Here is a 19,466-nt window from a genome sequence, read left to right on the forward strand (position 1 = left end):
CAGGCAAGGACACAGTGCCCCCTAGTGTCCAGGATGCCTGCAGGTCTGGGGTGAGGCTCTAGAATCCTGGAGATCTGCAAAGACGTTCTCTTTCATAGACTGGTTGGGACCTCACAAAAACTCTTTTTGCCATAAAGCAAAGAGGCTTAGATTTGTAATGAAAAAGCATGCCAGAACAGAGACCCAGAGTCCTGGCTTCCAGTTCTGGCCATCACCCTAATTCTTTGGGTAACCCCCAGTGTGTCCTGGGACTTGCTGAGCTGTCATGGGCTGGCTTGTCACCGAGGGGTGGAGGGGGTCCCTGCTGTAGCCAGAGTGACTGGGGATCCCCCTGGCTTCAGCTTGCTCGATGGCAGGCAGCCCGATCGATCATCGGAAGACTTTCCCTGTCATGGGTAAAGTCACAGGAGGAGCTTCCGTAAGTGGGGAAGAAATCTATCTCCCCATGATTTCAATGTCCTTCCAGACTTTTCTCTCTGTGGCCAGCACTGCACACAACCCCCTGCCCACAACCTCTTTTCACACACTGTGTTTGGAGATGCCTTCAGACATCCGGAAGTCTAGTGTGCAGCTGGATTCTTAAATCTGTTGCTAAGGGTGACAGGTCTGTGCTGAAATTGTATCTTTGGGAATCAAAAGCACTTAGATGGTCTTTGAGACTGGGAGACAGAATTGGCTCACTTAGGGCAGTGGTTCTCCACCTTGGACTCACACTGAAATCACCTGGGAAATTGAAAAAACAGACAGACAGGCCCCACACAGAATAACGGAATCTCAGGTCCTGGGTGCAGACCCAGGCATGGGCATTTATTTTTATTTTTATTTTTTAATGTTTTATTTATTTCAGAGAGAGAGAGAGACAGTGTAAGTAGGGGAGGGTCAGAGAGAGAGGGAGACACAGAATCTGAAACAGTCTCCAGGCTCTGAGCTAGCTGTCAGCACGGGGCCCGACGTGGGGCTCAACCCACGAACCGCGAGATCATGACCTGAGCTGAAGTCGGACGCTCAACCGACTGAGCCACTCATGCGCCCATGGGCATTTTTAAAAAGGCTCCAGGTGGGCACTTGTGTGGCTCAGTCGGTTAAGCATCTGACCTTTGATTTCAGCTCAGGTCATGATCTCATAGTTCATGATTTCATGAGCCCTGCATCAGGCTCTGTGCTGACAATGTGGAGCCTGTGTGATATTCCCTCTCTCCCTCTCCTTCTGACTCTCCTCTGCTTGTGCACGCTCTCTCCCTCCCTCTCTCTCAAAAATAAATAAATATTTAAAAAATAAAAAATAAAATAAAAAGGCTAGGCGATTCTGTGTGCAGCCAGAGTTGAGCTACACTGTGTCTGAGGCCAGAGCCCAGGCCGAAGTGTGGCAGAAGATGGCCAACAGAGGCTGGGAAGGAGAGATTTGTGAGGAGGGAGGAAGACCAAGTGAAGTGTCAGCTACTGCTGAGTCGTCAGGGAGGCCAGGTTGCTTTTGTTTTGGGGAACAAGGAAGTGGGTGACCCTGATAAGAGCGATGTAATGGAGCAGGGGGCACCACAGGGAGACTTGAGTTGGTAAAAGGGAGAATAGGAGAAAGTGGAAATGAAAGTAATCAACAACTCTTTTGAGGAGTTTCGCTGTGAAGAGGAAAAGGGAATGGGGAGGTGTCTGAAACAGAATGCAAGGTCAAGGGGTGCCTGGGTGGCTCAGTCATTTGAGGCCATGATTTTGGCTCAGGTCATGATTTCACAGCTTTTGGATTTGCGCCCCGTGTCAGGCTCTGTGCTGACAGCTCAGAGCCTGGAGCCTGCTTCAGATTCTGTCTCCCCTCCTCTCTCTCTGCCCCTCCCTGGCTTATGCACACACTCTCTCAAAGATAAGTAAATAAAAACATTAAAAAAAAAAAAAGAATGTGAGGTCAAAGGTTTCCTTTATTTTTATTTACTTTTTGAAGTTTATTTATTGAGAGAGAGAGCACAAGCAGGGGAGGAACAGAGAGAGAGAGGGAGGGAGGGAGGGAGAGAGAGAGAATCCCAAGCAGGCTCTGCACTGTCAGCACGGACCCTCACTAACCATGAGATCATGACCTGGAGCTGAAATCATTGCTCAACCAACTGAGCCACCCAGGCGCCCCCAAAGGTTTCCTTTAAAGATGTGAAATTATGGAGCATGTTTACATGTGACTGGAATTATGATGATGGTGGTGGAATTCACTGGGCTGAAGAGAGGGGACAGCTCAGTGTGCCGAGCTGTGAGGTAAGAGGAGCTGGGGTTGGACTGCGGGTTGGGGAACAGACATTTCTTCCATTGCAAGGGTGGAGGGACATGGTGCAGCTGGCAGTGTCCTTGTCGATGAAGTGGTGGAAGGGCAAGGGCATTCACTTCTGTGAGCTGCTGTTTCTTCAGGATATCTTTGAGATGAGAATGGGTAGGGATGGAGAGGAGAAGGTAGGAAGGTCTTGGAGGAGGAAAGCATCTCTCTGGAAAGCCTGTCTATCTGAGCTTTGAGATCACAACATGAGAGAATGTGGTCAGCCTGGTTACGTAGTTTCCATGGCCATGGGCAGCTGCCAGGGTGCAGGCACAGAGGGGAATTGGGTTCATCTGAGGCTGGGTGCTTTGCCAGACAAATACGATGGAAGGAGAGAGGAGCACAAGGGGTCGCTCCATTGGTGGAGCACAGAATCTAAGTTGGACAAGAATGTGGACAGCGACTGCACAGATGGTGAGGAAAGGGTCATGTAGGTCAATGTGGGTGGAGAGGAGCTTTATGGGCCATGCTAGAGGAAGTGGGCTGGAAGGAGAAAAGAAGGTGGCCAGAGGTGGATGCTTGGAAACAAGATCAGTGTCATGAAGCATAAGGGAGGGAGCATCAATGTCATAAGAAGAAGTTCAGGATGTGCTAAGGCGCTAAGGGCATGGGCAGCGAGGGAGAATTGAGGTCAAGGGGCTGGGGAGCCAGGTTCTTTGGGGGCATGATGCTTTTGTTCATGGGGGCCCCAGGGATAGTGACCAGAGTAGCATGAGAACACTAAAGTCTTCAAGAGGTTTGCTGATCTCCCTATAGAATGTGGGCTTCTTGAGAACAGGACCTCACTGCCTTGAACATGGCTGTGTCCCCAGTGCCTGGCATAGAATAGGCACGTTGTGAAACTGTAAGGAAGGAATGCATGCCTGATTGGTAATTTAAACGCTGTCCTTGACAGCTGAGGAGACAGGCCCAAGTTTCCCCAGAAGTGTCTGCACATTTTTAAATTTCAATGGGAAGCAGGCGTTCTGGTTGTGCAGATCTTTGAAGCCCCTTTCCCCCATCCTCCTCCCTTACTTCCTCCCCAGCTCAGGCTTCTTGGCCTCCAGTTAGGCTCCCTCAAATTTGTTTTCCACACTGCTCCTTCCTTAATCTGTCTCTCTGCTGAAGATGAGACCAAGCTCATTGCAGGGTGGTCGGGCCTCTCCTGCTTGGCCACCAACTCCCTGTCAGCCTCTTGGTGCCATCTGTGACCATTCTTTTCCCTTCATCTCAGGGCCTGGAAAGCCCTGGGGCTCGCTGCCCATCTGGTAAGGCTCTGCCTGCCCTTCACTCTTAATTCAGAGGGCACCTCACCCATCGGCAAGCCCAATTTCTCCTGCCCTAATGTCCCAGTCATTTTTTTTTTTTTTACAAATAGTTTATTGTCAAATTAGTTTCCACATAACACCCAGTGCTCATCCCCACAAGTGCCCTCCTCCATGCCCATCCCTCCCCCCCCCAACATCCATCAGTCCTCAGTTTTTGTCAGCATTCAAGAGTCTCTCACGGTTTGCCTCTTTCCCTTTCTCCCACCACCCCCCTCCTTCTCCCCCTTGTTCCTCAGTTAAGTTCCTCCTAATCCTCTTATACATGCAAACATATATTTGTCCTTCTCTGCCTGACTTATTTCGCTCAGCATAACACCCTCAAGTTCCATCCATGTTGCTACACTTGGCCAGATTTCATTCTTTCTCATTGCCATGTAGTATTCCATGGTATAGATAAACCACATCTTCTTGATCCATTCGTCCATTGATTGTCCCAGTCATTTTTATTGCCTAGGACTACACGGGCCATAATGATCTGCACCCCACCCATCTGCTCGAGTGGACTTGAGCCCACGGGTCTCAGAGGTTAAGTCCAGCTTATGTGTGTCCCCAGAGCCCAGTACAGGGCACTGGTGTTTGCTGTAGTACACATGAGTGAGGGGCTGTGTGTCCATGTGGATCAGTGAGTGCAGTTGCCAGGAGCTGAAGGGAGGAGTATGTACTGTGTGCTACAAGTAGGACCAGGAGCAGAGCTGGGAGGTTTTATTACCAGCAAATCTGTACACTGTACACTGGTGGGGGGGCTCACAGGGCACATAAGGGGGTGCTCCCCAACCTGCCTGCCTTATATCCGCAGGCCAGAGTGGATGCACATGTGTGTCCCAGATGTCCATTGTTTGCCTGTCTTCCTGGCCCAGGGAGAGCACAGCACCTTTCTCTCCTGTTGCAAAGCCATGCAAGGCTTTCAGGGCCGGTCGCAGGGGGCTGGGCCCTTCCTCCGCTCGCGGCTCAGCAGCGTCACCAGCTTGGCCTTGAAGCCTGAGTGAGCACTGGGGCGGCCAGAGCTGCCCACTTCATCACTGTCACCTAGCTCCAGTTCCAGCAGTCGCCGGTACTGGGCCTCCAGGCTGCTGTCGTGGGCAGGGCTAGGCCAGCTCAAGTCCTCACTGTTATGATAGATGGGACTGGCCAGCGGGCTACGGCGGCTGGGACCCTCCTGCTCCGAGTCCCTATCCCTGGGCAGCACGGGACCTGCCTCCAGCATGCACAGGTTCTCATAGAGGTGCTCGGCATTGCCTGGGGGCACACTGGCCCGCTTGCACACTGATGCATAGATCCCAGGCGCTGGCTCATCGTAGGGTGCAGGGCTCAGCAGCAGGGGCAGGCTCTGGGGCCCGGGCTCAGCCAGGCGTGCCCTGCGAGAGCTGGGTGGCTCGGGCCCCGGGGGCACCTCACGCAGCTCTCCTGGTGGATCCAGTGAAGGCAGGGAGGTGGCCCGAGGCAGGGGACAAGGCGGGGACCCAGCCAGCTCTGGGAGCCGCTCCCGCTGGCGTCCGATGGCAGCAGCCACAGCCCTGCACAGGTCGAGGGCTTGGGGGCTGCTGAAGGCGAAGAGGCCCTCGCCAGAGTCACAGCGGCGGCCAGCTTCAAAGGAGAACACGCCCTGGACAGGGGGGAGGGGGTGGTTTGGGCGGATTAGAGGTGGAGGGACCCGGGCACCCCTTCACCTGCCACCCTTCCCAGCAGGGCCAGTGGGGTTGGGTGGCTGCCCAGCACCTCACCTTGTCAGAGCCAAACTTGCGCAGGAAGCGGTAGGGCCAGGTGTAGAGGGCCTGGGGGCTGGAGGGCTCCCTTAGCTGGATGGCGTCTTGGCCTAGCGCCAGGAGGTAGGGCCCCTTCAGCTGGCAGCGGGTGGCAGCCTCGGTCCTCTGCACCACTACTGGAAACTCGCCCTCTGCAGGCAGGACAGTGGTAAGGGCATCAGGTACAGCCCATATAGGTCCCCCAGAGGTCCCAGCCCCGGGTATAGGATGGCTGAGGCTGCACCTGCACCTCCCTGACTCACCCTTCTGCCAGGAGGAGTAGATGGAATTCTCCTCCATGGGGACCAGGCCCCTCTTGGGAGCCTCTACCTCCCCTGATCCTGAGGAATATTCTCCTGTGCCCTAGGGAATGAAAGAAGATCAGAAGTTAGAGCCGTCACCCCCACTCCTTTTCCCACATCCTTTCCCTGGGGTCAATAAACCAGACACCAGGACAAGCAAGAGCAACTAGGGACTTGGGTGCCACTTCCGGCTTTGCCCCTGATACACTGCATGACCCTGGGCACCCCTCTATTTTCCCACCTGCAACTCCAAGGCTCCCCCTTGAGGGTGCTGAGAGCTGTAAAGTAGTGGCACACAAGAGGATGTCCCCACTGCACCTGCACCTGCCTGTATGTGTCCCTAACAGCTTGGAATGACGAAAGGGCAGGAGCTTCAGGGATGGGACACACGAGCGAACTGGCTATGAGGTCCTCCCCAAGGCCTCTTTCTCCCCCTCCCCCTCCCAACCCCTCATCCCATCAATTCCTGAGCTCCGACCATCAGCACCTCCTCCACAACCGCCTTGGCCCACAGTAGCATGCCAGGGTCACATGCAACAGCTTCGTTACTGGTCTTCTTGCTCCTGTTCATTTTCTTCATTTAAAAAAAATTTTTTTTTAATTTATTTCTGAGAGAGAGAGACAGCACGAGCAGGGGAGGGTCAGAGAGAGAGAGGGAGACACAGAATCTGAAACAGGCTCTAGGTTCTGAGCTGTCAGCACAGAGCCCAAAACAGGGCTTGAACCCACCAACCGCGAAATCATGACCTGAGCTGAAGCCTGACGCTTAACCAACTAAGCCACCCAGGCGCCCCTGTTTTTTTGTTTCTTTTTTAAAAATTTTTATGTCTTTATTTTATTTTGAGAGTCAGAGACAGAGAGCAAGTGGGTGAGGGGCAGAGAGAGAGGGAGACCCAGAATCTGAAGAGAGAGGGAGATCCAGAATCTGAAGCAGACTCCAGGCTCTGAGCTAGCTGTCAGCACAGAGCCCGATGAGGGGTTCGAACCTATAGACTGTGAGATCATGACCTGAGCCAAAGTTGTACACTTAACCGACTGAGCCACCCAGGTGCCCCTTCATTTGTTTGTTTTAATTTAAAATATTGTGGTGAAATATACAACATAAAATTTATCATTTCACATTTTAAAGTGTATAATTGAGTGGTTTGGGTATAGTCACAAGACTGTGCAAGGATCATCTTTATCTAGTTCCAGAATTTGTTTCCAAATGGAAACCCAGTACCCATAAGCAGTCACTCTCCAGTTGCCTTTCCCGCAAGCCTCTGGCAACAACTAATATGCTGTCAGTCCCTACGGATTTACCTATTCTTGGTGTTTCACATGAATCGGATCATACTAATATGTGGTCTTTTGTGTTTGGCTCCTTTTACTTAGCATGATGTTCTCTAGGTTCATTTATGGTGTTAGCATGTATCTGTACCTCATTATTTTTTATATGGCCAGGAAACATTCTGTTGTATGGATGGACTACATTTGGTTTATCCATTCATTGGTTAACAGACATTGGATTGTCTGCGCCTTAGTTGTGAATAACACTGCTCTGAGTTTTCTCTTACAAGTGATATTTGAACACCTGTTTCAATTCTCTTGGGTATACACTTACTAGTGGAATTGCTGGGTCATATGGCAACTCTATGTTTAACTTTTTGAGGAACCGCCAGGCTCATTTCCTTTTGGTCCATCACAGACCCTGTGAACCTTTAAAGCTCTCAGTCCGTGGCTCCCCAAAGACTCTCCCCCGCCCCCAAAGGCTTCTCCTCTCACTCACGATAAAGCCCCAGACTCTGCATGTGGCCTAAAGTAGTTTCAGTGGGCTCCCACCATAGTCTCCAGTTTTGCACCCTCCTGGGGTTGCCTCCCATTCCTTACCCTCCAGCCACGCTGGCCTTTCTGCCCTTTTTTTTTTTTTTTTAATATTTTTATTTATTTCTAGGAGAGAGAGACAGCATGAGCAGGGGAGGGTCAGAGAGAGAGGGAGACACAGACTCTGAAATAGTCTCCAGGCTCTGAGCTGGCAGTCATTACAGAGCCCGACGCGGGGCTCGAACGCACGAACCGCGAGATCATGACCTAAGTGAAAGTCGGACGCTTAACCGACTAAGCCACCCAGGCGCCCCGTGGCCTTTCTGCCCTTTTAACACAGCAAACTTTTCCCTGTCTCAGGGCCTTTGCCCATGCTGCTCCCTCTGTTCAGGACACTTAGACCTTAGTGTCTAGATCGCTCTTCCCTCAGATCTTTGCCTGGTGGGTTCTTATTTGTCTCTGAGGACTCAGGCTCACTGTCCCTTCCTGAGAGACCTTCCCATCTAATGTCCCACCATTGACCCCTGGTCCTACCCGGGCTTCCATGTTCTCCATAGCATGTATGGCCAGCAGAGATTCATTCTGTGGGCTTCTGGGCTACTTCCTTAGGCTCATGGGTTCTGGCAGGGACTTGCCGAGTGATAGGATGTGAATGAGCATGGAGATGGGGGTCAGGTGGTCCACCCCTGGCCTCTGGATGCTCTGCCCACCCGCCTTATGCTCACCTGGAAGGCCAGCTGACAGATGGGGCCCATCCACTCCTGGCGATGCTGTGCGGCCAGTAGGTGACTTCGCTCTGTGGTGGTGAGCAGGAAGGCACCAGTGTCTCTGGGGCAGTTCTCACCGTCAGCAGGCAGCACAGACACGCAGTCAGCAAGGCGGATGACCCGCCGTTCCCCACGCCGGCCAGGTCCCGCAGACCTGTCACCTCCTGGCCCCAGGCCACCATCCCGGATCTCCCAGCTCTCCAGCCGTGCCACACCTGATGGGCCTCCTGCATACAGCAGACCCCATACCTTCCGCCAGGACTTCTGTGGGAGATGAGGATGGGGGATCAGACCGTTGGGTGGTGGTTCTCCCAGTAGCTCAGCTCAGCACAAGCTGCTTAGCAAATGCTCCTGGACACTCAGGCCAGCCTCTGCTTCCCCTAGATCCTCAGCGCCCCAGAAGAGGAGGCCTTGCCAGGGCCAGCCCAGCAGGGGGATGTCTGTGCTTGGGGGCAGTCAGGTATGGGCTCAAATCCACCCCACAAATTGCCTGTGAACTCCCTGGGCACTAGTGCCCTCGTATCTCAAAAAGTTATGAGAACACAAGGTTGAGGCTTCTACTGGATCATGTCTCAGAAGTATCTAATAGCTAAGCAGATCACCTGACACTACCATTATGTTGGTACCCCTAACACCCAAAGAAAAGGTCACTTGGGCCAGGGGGATAAGGGCTGGGGCAGGAGGAAGGCCTCAGTCTCATGATGGCAAGAAAGGAAACATGCAAATAGCGTAAAGCAAAGGAAACAGACTGTTTATCTGCCTGGGCAGCAGCTGCAGCTGAGCTGTGAGGGTGCAGGGCCTGCTGCCTGGGGAGAAAGGTGAACTACCCTGCTATGTCCCATAACAGAGCTGGGAGGAGCTGAGTCCTCTTCTACAGGGTGGGGCTCCTCCAGCTCAGCACCCCCCCCCTCCCCCACCTTCTCTCAAGGGGCCTCAGTGCCTCTACTACCCGGGGCGGAAGGCTGTTGGGTTAGCTAGCCTCGCAGCTCTGCCCTGCCCCAAGGTTTGGAGTCTTAGACCCTCCTCACTCTTGGCTTCCCCATCCGTAAACAAGGCAGACTGTCAAAAAGACCCACTCAGCCCAACCCACTCAAGCTGAGAATGGGGTTCTGTTCTACTCCCCAACACCTTGGTTGGGTCCCCCACCCTGACTCCCTTCCCCATTCTCCCAGGTCCTGGTAGGCTGAGGCTGGGGCATAAGCCTACTGTCCTGGGCAGCTGCCTGCCAGCCAGGGTCCCCACCTTTCCGAACTTGACGTGCTGCTGGTAGAGGATGCCGTCCTTGATGGGAGTCTCCAGAGGCTCCATGGCCGCAGCCAGGCCCCACGGCTGCCACTCCGAGGGCCCGAGGAGACTGGTGACAGGCCAGAGGGGAACTCCTCACACTTCCCCTTCTGGCCACTTCCCCCTCCCTCTGTCCAGAGAGGCAGCTGCAGGGCCTGGGGGAGGGGAGCCTGTCTTCAGTAAAAGAGCTAGGAATAGTGGGTGGGGACATCCTATATTTCTCCCTTGGGGTTCAGTTGGTCTAAGGTGCCCACGTGTGCCTGGCAGGGGCCTCGGACCACTGGACAGCAAATGACCTATGTCTGCACCTGGATCAGCTGGCTGTGAGTCATAAGCTCCAACCTCTCCTCCGTGCAGGCAGTTGTATACTCCAGCACCTGACATTCCCACAGCCCTGCCCCGGGACACCCCTCTAGCCAGACTGGCCAACTCCCTGCTTTCCCACTCTTGAGCCCTGGTTGGTGCTCTCTCAGTCCCACTCTGCTTGCCTTTTTTTTTTTCTTTTAAGTTTTTTTTTTAATGTTTATTTTTGAGAGAGATAGAGTGCAAGCAGGGGAGGGGCAGAGAGAGAGGGAGACACAGAATCTGAAGCAGGGTCCAGCCTCTGAGCTGTCAGCACGGAGCCTGATGGGGGACTTGAATTCACCAACTGTGAGATCATGACCTGAGCTGAAGTCAGACACTTAAGCAACTGAGCCACCCAGGCGCCCCCCACCCCCCACCCCCCGCCACCCTGCTTGTCTTTATCTTGGAAATATTTCTAATATTCGCTTGCTCCTCTCTGTCTTCACAGCCCGTGTCCATTGCCAGCCTCACATTTCCCCTTTGAATCATTGTCCCATAGGGCCCACTGTGGTCCTTTCTACTGACCCTAAACCAACCTGTCTCTTCCCTTCCCAAGCCTTTCCTGGTTTCCCCCTGCCCTTGGGTCTAGCCTCAGCTCCTCAGCCCAGCACTCAAGGTGCTGTGTTCTGGCCTCTACCTCCCTTCAGCCCAGTGTCTCCAGGAAACCCCCTACCACTTGCCACTCCAGCACTGGGGTGCCTCTTCCCCTGGGAGGCCCCCCTTGACCCCCATGCTGTCTGAGCACCAGTGAAGCCCAGTCCTCAAGGCAGGATCTGGTCATGTGAGTGTGGGCAGCATGCCCCAGCAGGCCCCTGGAGAGTTCACATGTTCTTTTTTAAACTTTGCTTCTTGCTGGGCACCTTTTTTTTTTTTTTTTTTGCCCCACTTTGCCAGAGACTAGTATCAGGGCTCTGAGTGTGTGTCTGAATTTTGAGGACAACCTCATGTCACTCATTCAATGCCACTTTTAGGAAGGAATGGGTAACCAGGCTGAGCAATACCATTTGGGATCACGTATGGGGTGCAGCCAGAAATCTTTCCAAGAGTCTCTCCACCTGGCTTTGTGTCCAGTGCTGCCCTGGCAGCCCTGAGCTCCAGCAGCCTGACACCATGTCCTTTGCATTCTCATTGCCATTTCAATGATGAGGAAATTGAAACATTAGGTAACTTGCCCCAAACCAAACACCAAGTGACAAACATGGCTTGAGCAACTGCTGTCCTGCTGGGATAAGCATGTGGTCTTGCACATGAAGTGCTGGGCACAGAGAAATCGTTGCTAGTGCTCTTCCTCTGCCTGCCCCTTGCCAGATGCTGAAATCCTGTTCCATTTGGCAGCAGTCTCCTGACCGCCACCCTGTTATTCATATCTGCCCCTCCCACTTACCTAGGAGCTTCCCAGCAGGCGTCTGTCTGGATTGCCTGGATCCTGAGCCCAACAGAGAGCAGGGCACAGAGTGAGGTGAGTGCTAGTGGCCTGAAGAGCAGTCTTGTGGCATCTGCTTATCACCTCAGTGAGGGGAACAGAGTGTTCTCTACTGGGAGCCTGTGTGGGCCGGCAAGTGGGCAGGGGGCCTGAGGCAGGAAGTGGCCTCCCAAGGGGCCCCAGGAGCCTCATACAACTGACAGGAAGAGGGAGGCTAGGGCAAGGCTGGAGATTGTAAGAGCCAACCAGAGACCAGAAAACCCAACCATTTCCCCTTGGCCCACTGTTGGGAGACATTTCTGAACTCACTAGTTGTGAGGTTAAGGTAAGTTTGCATGGACTCTTACCATCAGATGGTGACTGATATCCACCCCACTCAATTGTCTCTGCTTGAGCACTGACCCCCAAGGCACGTTGTTGATTGGGAGTGATTTATTCCGGCCTTGTTATGCTGATTGCACCTTGTGAAGGAAGTTGTAGCTTGGAAAAACGTTGATGCTTAGTAATCTGGAAATAGTGATCAGGACTGAGTAATCGATGACACGAAAAGGTCAGCTATTGCTTTCGGATTTAAATAAAATAATGACCTTGGTACAGACTGATGTACTATTCCTAGGCATGGATGACATTATAGGAACTATAAGCCCTGTGGCTGTTTAGATGTTTTCTTTTGTGGTTATGGGAGCAAACATTGCATTTCCTGAAAAACCTGTTTTTATTAATTTTTATTTATATATATATTTATATATATATATATTTATTAATACTTCCCCTTAAACGATAAACAGGCTATTGACCCCTGCTCACAAAGCACAAACTTTTGCCTTTACTATGCTAAAAACATCCTGTTTGTATTTGAATGTTAAAGATACCTTCCTTCCCCATATGATAAGCGTGAGTATCCTTATCTAAATCATAATAATGTTATGCATATCAATGTTCTGGAGAATTTTTACTGATCAAAGAATTTATCATCAGAATGCCACTTCTGGGTTGTTCCCCATACACCTATGCATATCAATGTTCTGGTAAGTTTCTACTGATCAAAAAAATCTATCATCAGAATGCCACTTTTGTGCCATCCCCCAAATACTAAATCAGAAAATAAAGTTGAGTCTCAGTGCGGAGAGGCTTGGCTGGTGACCAGAAAGAATCTTGTGCCTCTCTCATCCCTCCCTTACCGACACCGTCTATCCTTCAGGGACCCCTGGACCAGCCAGAGCTGGACTCTGGCAGCCCACCAATGCGGTCTCTGCTTGAGTCACAAGTCCAGCTAGCCCGGAGGAGATACCCAGAGCCCCCAGAAGGGGACCCCAGCTACATGGCTCCTTCCACAGCTAACAACCAGCAGGCTGGCTGAGTGCTGGCAGATGCCGATTTCCTGCCACAGAGGGGCTTTGGAAGTCAGAGGGTGAGGCCTGCCCAGGAAGCTGGGGTCAGGTAAGATGAAACACAGAAGCAGGGCTGGGCTGAGACCAGACGGGCTTGTGCTTTAATGACAGCTAGGGTAAAGGGGACCAAAAAATAGTAATTCTGGGGGACACAGGGAGTAGGCAGCCAGGCCCAGCCTGGCCCAGCCCAGGCCAGCTGGGCTGAGGATGCTGGCTTTTGTCCAAGGGGCTGGTGTGTGTATAGGAAGTTGCTGGAGATGGAGGCCTCTTGGAGACAAGGGGTGACAGATGGCTTAGAAGTCCATGGAGCTGTGAGCCAGGTAGTCCTTGCGGCCGATGTTGCTGACCTGCTTGGTCTGCATAGCCTCGAGTTTGGGGCAGTCCGTGATTCGATGGCCCAGGCCGCCACAGAAGGCACAGCCACGCTCTCCTGGAAGGATGGGGGTGAGAGTCAGCATGATTGCAGGGCCAGGCTCCGCACCCCAGACCTTGGCTCCCCCAGGACCTCCCTCTGGCCCTGTCTTCTGATGTGCAGCACGGACTTGTTTTGTGGTGTTCCTGTCATGTCTCCTCCCGCCCCCCACTGGACTAGTGCCTCCTGCTCCACAGTCACCTCCGATGTCCAGCATGGACTCATCTCCGCAGTGCAGCACTTGCAGCACGGGTGGTACCTTCTGCTTAGCCTCTAGCAGCAGGGCTTTGAGGTCCATCAGCACCGACTCATCTGTGGGGTAAGGATGGAACCATTAGGACCAACCCTGGGCCCTGTAGCCAGGACCTGGGTAGCCATATGCAGATGACCCAGGGGACAGCTGAGGTGGCCCTGGTGGCAGACTTACCACACGCCTTGTTGATGAAGGTCGTGGCGATGCCTGTGTTTCCTGAGCGCCCGGTACGGCCGATACGGTGCACTGCAGAGACAGGGAACAGATCCTCTAGCCCACTGCCTATGGGTTGGGGCCTAGCCCGCACCCCTGACCCCCCAAGCTCCTCACCATAGTTCTCGATCTCCTCAGGCATATCATAATTTATGACGTGCTGGATGGCAGGGAAATCCAGGCCCTTGGAAGCTACATCTGTGGCCACCAGGACATCCTTCTTGCCCTCCCGGAATGCTTCGATGGCCTTGGTCCGTTCCTCCTGGTCTGGGAAGGGTTAGGCAGAAGCCATCAGAGTGACAGCAGGAGTGTGGGAAGTAGTGGCAGGCCCACCAGGCAGGGACAGGGTTTAGGTGAGGGGCTGCGATGGCAGCAGAATCCATGCCTATGTGTGCACAACTCTGACCTTTGCCCCCATGGATGGCCACCGCCTCAACCCCCTTGAGCAGCAAGTACTCATGGATGGCATCCACATCTGCCTTCTTCTCCGCAAAGATGAGCACCTGTCCAGAGGACCAACTCCAGTCATGGGGGCTGACTCTAAATGGGCGTGCCCAACCTTCTCCAGCATGCCACCCCCCCTGCCCCCTCCCCTTCATCCCAGGAGTCCTGGGCCAGCCTGGCTGGCTGCACTCACGGGTGGGGGTGTTTTCTGTAGACACTCGAGCAGGTATACCATCTTGGCCTCTTCCTTCACATATTCCACCTCCTGCCACCACAGGGGCCAGGTCAGGTGGGCCTGTGAATGGGCTCACCAGCCGTGGCCCTGCCACAAAACCTGGGCCCCCCAATCCTGGCTGGGAGGGGACCAGAAGCCTATTGTCATCAAGGGCTGGCCACCCTAAGAATGTCTCCTGCTAAAGACTGAGGCTTTGGATAAAACCCCCAGTGCCCACAAAGTGGTCCCTCAACACTACTCTGACTGCTTTGATGGAGTTTAGCCAGATCCAACCCTCACAAATGAGACCCTAGAAGGTGTGCTCATAAGGAGTGCCTGCCCACCTGGATGACATCCAGGCTGGCGGCCCCGGCACGGCCCACATTGATTGTGACAGGCTTTACCAGGGCACTCTTGGCAAAGTTCTGAATCTTCTTAGGCATGGTGGCACTGAAGAGTAGAGTCTGCCGCTGGCCCTGAAAAAGAGTAGGGCTGGGACTGAGGGCATGTGAGGCCTTGGAAGACCAAGGAAGTGGGATGTAGCCCCCTGAATCAGGGCCAGTGGGTGTGCAGTGCAGGGCCTCAAGGCCTGCCAGGTTGAATGTGGTGTCCTAGGGAGGGTGGCCAGAAAGCCCTGGCCAGGCAGGGATGGGGCACCTTGAAGTAGGAGAAGATGGTGCGGATGTCGCCCTCAAAACCCATGTCAATCATGCGGTCAGCCTCATCCAGAGCCAGGTAGCGACAGATGTCTAGGCTGACCATCTTCTTCTGCAGCAGATCCATGAGGCGCCCAGGGGTGGCCACCATCATATGCACGCCACTGGGGATCAAGAAGAGACCCTAAAGTCAGGGCTACCTGCCCATCCCTGCATCTAAGGGCTGGCATTCTGCTCATTCTGCCCTCTGGCCTCCTTCCTGTCTCTCCTCATCTGTCCCCTCATCACTTCTGCCACTGTGCCCTACTTGTAGAACGTGTCTCTCCTAGAAGGGGCTACAGCCTCCTTGACCACTGCTCTGCTCTAGAGCTCCTCCCCAGCCATGAGTCACCTCTGCTTGCATATCCTTCCACGTTCTAGGTCACTCCCCTTGCCCCTAGAAGGGCTTATCTGAATCTCCACATAGGCCTCAGTTTGTGCTCCTGTAGCTCCCTTTGTAGGTGTTGATGGGCTCACTTTTCTGATACGATGAATAATCTTTTCTGTATCTGAGTCTTCCTTGAGACTGTCTTGGAAAGAAGGGCCTGGGTCTGTCCGGTCCGTGACCCCAGAGCCTGGTCCAGGGCATCTGGTATCTCCTGGGGACTGCGCTGTGTGGGAAGGCTGTGGATCCGGCCCTGCCCTAGAGCCACAGCTTCCATGATGGACCACACTGTATGACTCTGGCCTTTCTAGAAACCCTGGGTCTCCCACCTCTGTGCCTTCTGCCCAGAATGCCCTGACCCCGTGACCGCCAAACGTCCCCATTCCATCTGTTGTACTCCCACATTACCTTACCACATCCCTCTATCCCACCCCAACCGATCTCACCATTACAAGAAGCTCCTTGAGGACTAGGTCCACAGAAGGCTTTTGTAAGAGCATGTGGGGCTGGTTAAAGCAAAGGGCCCCATGGCTTGTCTAGGGACTCAGGGGAGGCCCAGAGGGGGCCAATGCTCACTGTCGGATGGTTTCCATCTGCTCTTTGACAGACATGCCCCCAATGCAGAGAGCGCAGCGCAGGAGTGGGGAACTATCCTCCTGTAGCAGGCGGCAATAATACTCCAGGATGCCGTGGGTCTGCCGGGCCAGCTCCCGCTGCAGGCACAGGGGCGGAGGTTACCACCAGAAGGCAGCCCTGTCTCTGCCCTGCCCTCCAGCCTGGTTTATCTTACTGAGGGACAGATGATGAGTCCGTAGGGCCCTTCACGCTTGGAGAAAGGTAACCTCTTTTCTTGTTCTAGGCAGAACATGATGACAGGCAATGTGAACACCAGTGTCTTGCCTGAACCCGTGAAGGCAATACCTATCATGTCACGGCCAGACAGGCTGTTGGGAGAGGACAGGCCTGAGGATCAGTTCTGTAGAATGCAGGGAATGGGTATCCAGGTGGACACCTAGTGCCTACTCCTCCCCATCACCACCCTCTTCAGAGCCTGCCATACTCACATGGTGGGGATGCCCTGGATCTGAATGGGTGTTGGGTGGTGGATGCCTTTCTTCTTCAGGCCTCTCAGGATGGCTATGGAAAACAACCTCAGCATCATCCTTGGGTCTCACCGATACTTTATCAGGCCCCCCAAAGCTGTAAAATTAGGACTGCCCTCTTCGAGTTACAAACGAGGCCCAGAGATAGAGAGAGAGAGAAAAATAGACTTGTCCAAGACTTCTAGGCTGAGTGGAGGCAGGATTTGCACGCATGTCTGTTTAAGGCTACTGTCACTTGCCCACTAAAGCTCCCTGATGGCAGAGCACAGTAAACAGGGACAGCTGGGGCAAATATAATTCAAACCTGCAGAAACCCTTCCTCAATTCCCTCCATCCTCACTACTTGACCCATCGCTGCAGATGCTAAGCTCAGGGGAGGCTGGGACACAAGCTCGCAGTTGCTGGACTATCAAAGCTCCCAGTACCTGCAGGAAATTTCATTTCCTTGAAGCTCTTGATGGGTGGTGGGATACCATCTCCTTCCACCAGGATGTGGTACTTCTTCCTTACGCGTTCATGCCGCTCTTCTGACATGCTCAGGACATAACGTGGGGGTGTCCAACTGTGAGTGAGTGGTGGGGGTCAAGAGAGGTCCCAGGCTCAGCTGGCTCTGGGGTGCCCCTGCCAGTCTCAGCACACACCATTCCAAGTAAAGATGATTGCTTTTCCACAGACTGGAAAGACATACCTGGTTTTGATTGGATCGTCATATGTGATTCCCTTGGCCATTTCCTTCACTGACATCAACGCTGAGGAAACAGATGTGGCTCAGAGATGGCTCTTGCTTCCCAGAGGCCATGCCTGGGATGCGGGGAGGAGGCTCAGCCCATCTCTCCCCCTGCCTGACTACAAGCATACCTCGGCCCTCGGCCACACTCTCCAGGATCTTCTCCTCTTCTTTCAGCTGCTTCTCCTTAGCCGACTCCTTGCGAGCTGAGAAAAGAAGCAGATGTCAGAGACGTGCCAAAGCACTGCACCAAGCTGAGCCTCCCCGCTGCTTTCCAGCACACCTTCAGCCTTCTCTTTAAGGTGCTGGTGCTGATCCAGGAGGCTGACGTTGGACTGAGGGCCCAGAGGGATGTCGTCCTCATCTCCGCGGGGCTCGCTGCCGCTGTCCTGCTGCTCTTCCTCCGCAGCTCCTTTGCGCCTTCGTTGCAGTAGCTTCTGGAGCTGAGGTTCCACCAGCGCCCCTCAGAGCCAAGCCCAAGACAAAGAGGAGTATCGGGCCCAGGGGGCTTACGTCAGGATCCTGGCTTGTGGGAGAGGGTCCCGTGCCCTGAGACATCGAGCTGCCCTACCCTCAGATCAGGCTGACAGTCCCAGGTTTGCCTGGGGGCCACGGTCCCGACTACCGACAGCTCACTCCACCAGACGCCAGCCCACGCCCTCATTCCTCTTCCGACCCGGGGCCCTCACCAACAGTTGCCGCCGCTGTCGCAAAGGCACGTAAGGCACGTAGTCTTCGTCGTCCTCATCCTCCGCCTCAGAGCGGCTTCCTGTGGCAGTCGCCTCATCTGTGCGCCCCCGCTACCGACACACACGAGTCAGGCCCAGGGCCCCACTTTCACTGCTGCTCGCCACCCGCGCAGACCCCTCTCTCGTTCCTACCTTTCGCTCAGGTTCCGAGTCCTCCATCCTTTGCTGCACGCACGCGCACTACGGTAAAACCCCGCCTCAACTTTTGCGTGAGATCCAATCAGATGTGAAGAAGCGGAACGTCGGCACCTAGCAACGACCTCTGAGTGCCGGATCGCGCAGAGGGACAAACTTTCCCGAGATCCTGTCAGGCAGTGAAGCGTCAAAGTCCCCTTGGGCGGCTGCGCATTTGTTGCCAGGGGCGAAGCGTCAGACAATGCATTATGGGACGCTGGAGGACTTGGAGCATGCGCTAAAAGCTCAAACTAGGCCTGGTGGAAGGTGCCGAGTGGAGACCTCTGATACAGAAGAGACCCGCCTACCGGAGGCCCAGCCTCGCCCAGAGCCTGACATCGTGTGGCACGTTCCGGGACTGGGCCAGCTGGGACTCCGCCCAGAACTCCGCGGTTTACCCCGCGGGTAAAGGAATCAACTTGCACTGTGGCTCTGACTGGCGTCCTCATTTGTTTGACAGCAAGTATGTTCAGAGTGGTGAGGGATAAATAATACTGATGACAGTGTGTTTTCGCTGAGGTTCTGTACTTATGTACGGAATGATTATTCTCGTAAACGTTGTGATACAGCTTAGAGTAACTCACTGCCTGGGAAACCACAGGCTTCGAGGAGACCTGGATCTGAGCTTCCAAAGTGTAGAATCTCAGAACAGGGAGGGAAGGAAAGGGAGAGAAGCCTTCTGATCGAGGGCCCTGCAGGAGTGAAAGTCTGGCCATGTGCAAGTACACCGATTCTTCAAGGAACAGGTGGATCACGTGGCCAGCTGCCGGGGAGGGGCAGCCAGAGCTAAAGCTGGATAGGTAGACTAGGACCAGAGCATGCAGCGCCGCGACTGTCAAAAATAACTTCAACTTCCCTGGGTACTTTTATTTATTTTGAGAAAGAGTGACCGTGCGAACAGGGAAGGTGCAGAGAGAGAGAAAATCCCAAGCAGGATCTGCAGGGTCACTGACGAGCCTGAGCTCCCGGCTCCAACCCACCAAACGGGAGATCATCGCCTGAGCCAAAATCAAAGGAGTCAGAGGCTCAACCAATTGAGCCACCCAGCCGCCCCCATTGGGGACTTTTGAAGAGGAGTGATGGGTCAGTACTATTCTTTCCTCATGTATTTAACATGAGCACGTGCTGGGCATTGTGCACAGTGCTGAAGCAAATGAAAGATGAACAAGACACAAACCTGGCTTGTGAGTTTATGTATTAGTCGAGACAGAAATATAATGGGTCTTGACATTCTGGAGAAATATTGTATGACAGATAAGGCAGTACTTTTTGGAAGCATGACAAGGCAAAGCAAACTGATTCTCATCGTAAAATGGCCTTTCAGCTGGAATGTGAAGGATAAGCAGGAAATGATAGAGGAAAGGTAACCTGGAAAGAAGGAAACATGTGAGTGAAAGTTGAGAGACCTGAGAGTGCCAGGCCTAGATGGAGACTGATGGAGTG

General features: G+C 53.7%; 2 protein-coding genes across 2 annotated transcripts; both read right to left on the minus strand.

The window, feature by feature from the left end:
- Positions 1-4,276: 4,276 nt before the first annotated feature.
- Positions 4,277-9,567, minus strand: DOK3 (docking protein 3). Its single transcript, XM_039239707.1, has 5 exons — positions 9,454-9,567; positions 8,170-8,475; positions 5,603-5,702; positions 5,319-5,491; positions 4,277-5,200 (listed from the first exon to the last, which is right to left on the minus strand). The coding sequence occupies exons 1-5, from the start codon at positions 9,517-9,519 to the stop codon at positions 4,502-4,504; spliced, it is 1,344 nt and encodes a 447-aa protein (XP_039095638.1). The 5' UTR covers positions 9,520-9,567; the 3' UTR covers positions 4,277-4,501.
- Positions 9,568-12,728: 3,161 nt separating this feature from the next.
- Positions 12,729-18,185, minus strand: DDX41 (DEAD-box helicase 41). Its single transcript, XM_039239787.1, has 17 exons — positions 17,982-18,185; positions 17,790-17,900; positions 17,384-17,543; positions 17,232-17,306; positions 17,062-17,122; positions 16,799-16,935; positions 16,335-16,407; positions 16,061-16,214; positions 15,847-15,983; positions 14,848-15,010; positions 14,535-14,666; positions 14,170-14,241; positions 13,939-14,035; positions 13,650-13,799; positions 13,494-13,565; positions 13,268-13,378; positions 12,729-13,084 (listed from the first exon to the last, which is right to left on the minus strand). Exons 1-17 carry the CDS (start codon positions 18,006-18,008, stop codon positions 12,948-12,950), a joined length of 1,869 nt encoding a protein of 622 aa, XP_039095718.1. The 5' UTR covers positions 18,009-18,185; the 3' UTR covers positions 12,729-12,947.
- Positions 18,186-19,466: the final 1,281 nt, after the last annotated feature.

The sequence above is a fragment of the Hyaena hyaena genome, unplaced genomic scaffold (genome assembly GCF_003009895.1).
Source record: "Hyaena hyaena isolate Hyena2069 unplaced genomic scaffold, ASM300989v1 scaffold_160, whole genome shotgun sequence".
Classification (NCBI taxonomy): domain Eukaryota; kingdom Metazoa; phylum Chordata; class Mammalia; order Carnivora; family Hyaenidae; genus Hyaena; species Hyaena hyaena.

What these genes read in the sequence shown, in the direction of transcription:
- DOK3 (XM_039239707.1), bottom strand. Translation starts at nt 9,519, where the DNA reads ATGGAGCCTCTGGAGACTCCCATCAAGGACGGCATCCTCTACCAGCAG. An exon ending in TCTGTCAGCTGGCCTTCCAG is followed by an intron (nt 5,703 to 8,169) that starts GTGAGCATAAGG and finishes TTCATTCCCTAG; the next exon opens with GGCACAGGAGAATATTCCTC. An exon ending in CTACTCCTCCTGGCAGAAGG is followed by an intron (nt 5,492 to 5,602) that starts GTGAGTCAGGGA and finishes TCCTGCCTGCAG; the next exon opens with AGGGCGAGTTTCCAGTAGTG.
- DDX41 (XM_039239787.1), bottom strand. Translation starts at nt 18,008, where the DNA reads ATGGAGGACTCGGAACCTGAGCGAAAG. An exon ending in CCTTAAAGAGAAGGCTGAAG is followed by an intron (nt 17,307 to 17,383) that starts GTGTGCTGGAAA and finishes TTCTTTTCTCAG; the next exon opens with CTCGCAAGGAGTCGGCTAAG. An exon ending in GTCCATGCTGGACATCGGAG is followed by an intron (nt 13,085 to 13,267) that starts GTGACTGTGGAG and finishes CCATCCTTCCAG; the next exon opens with GAGAGCGTGGCTGTGCCTTC.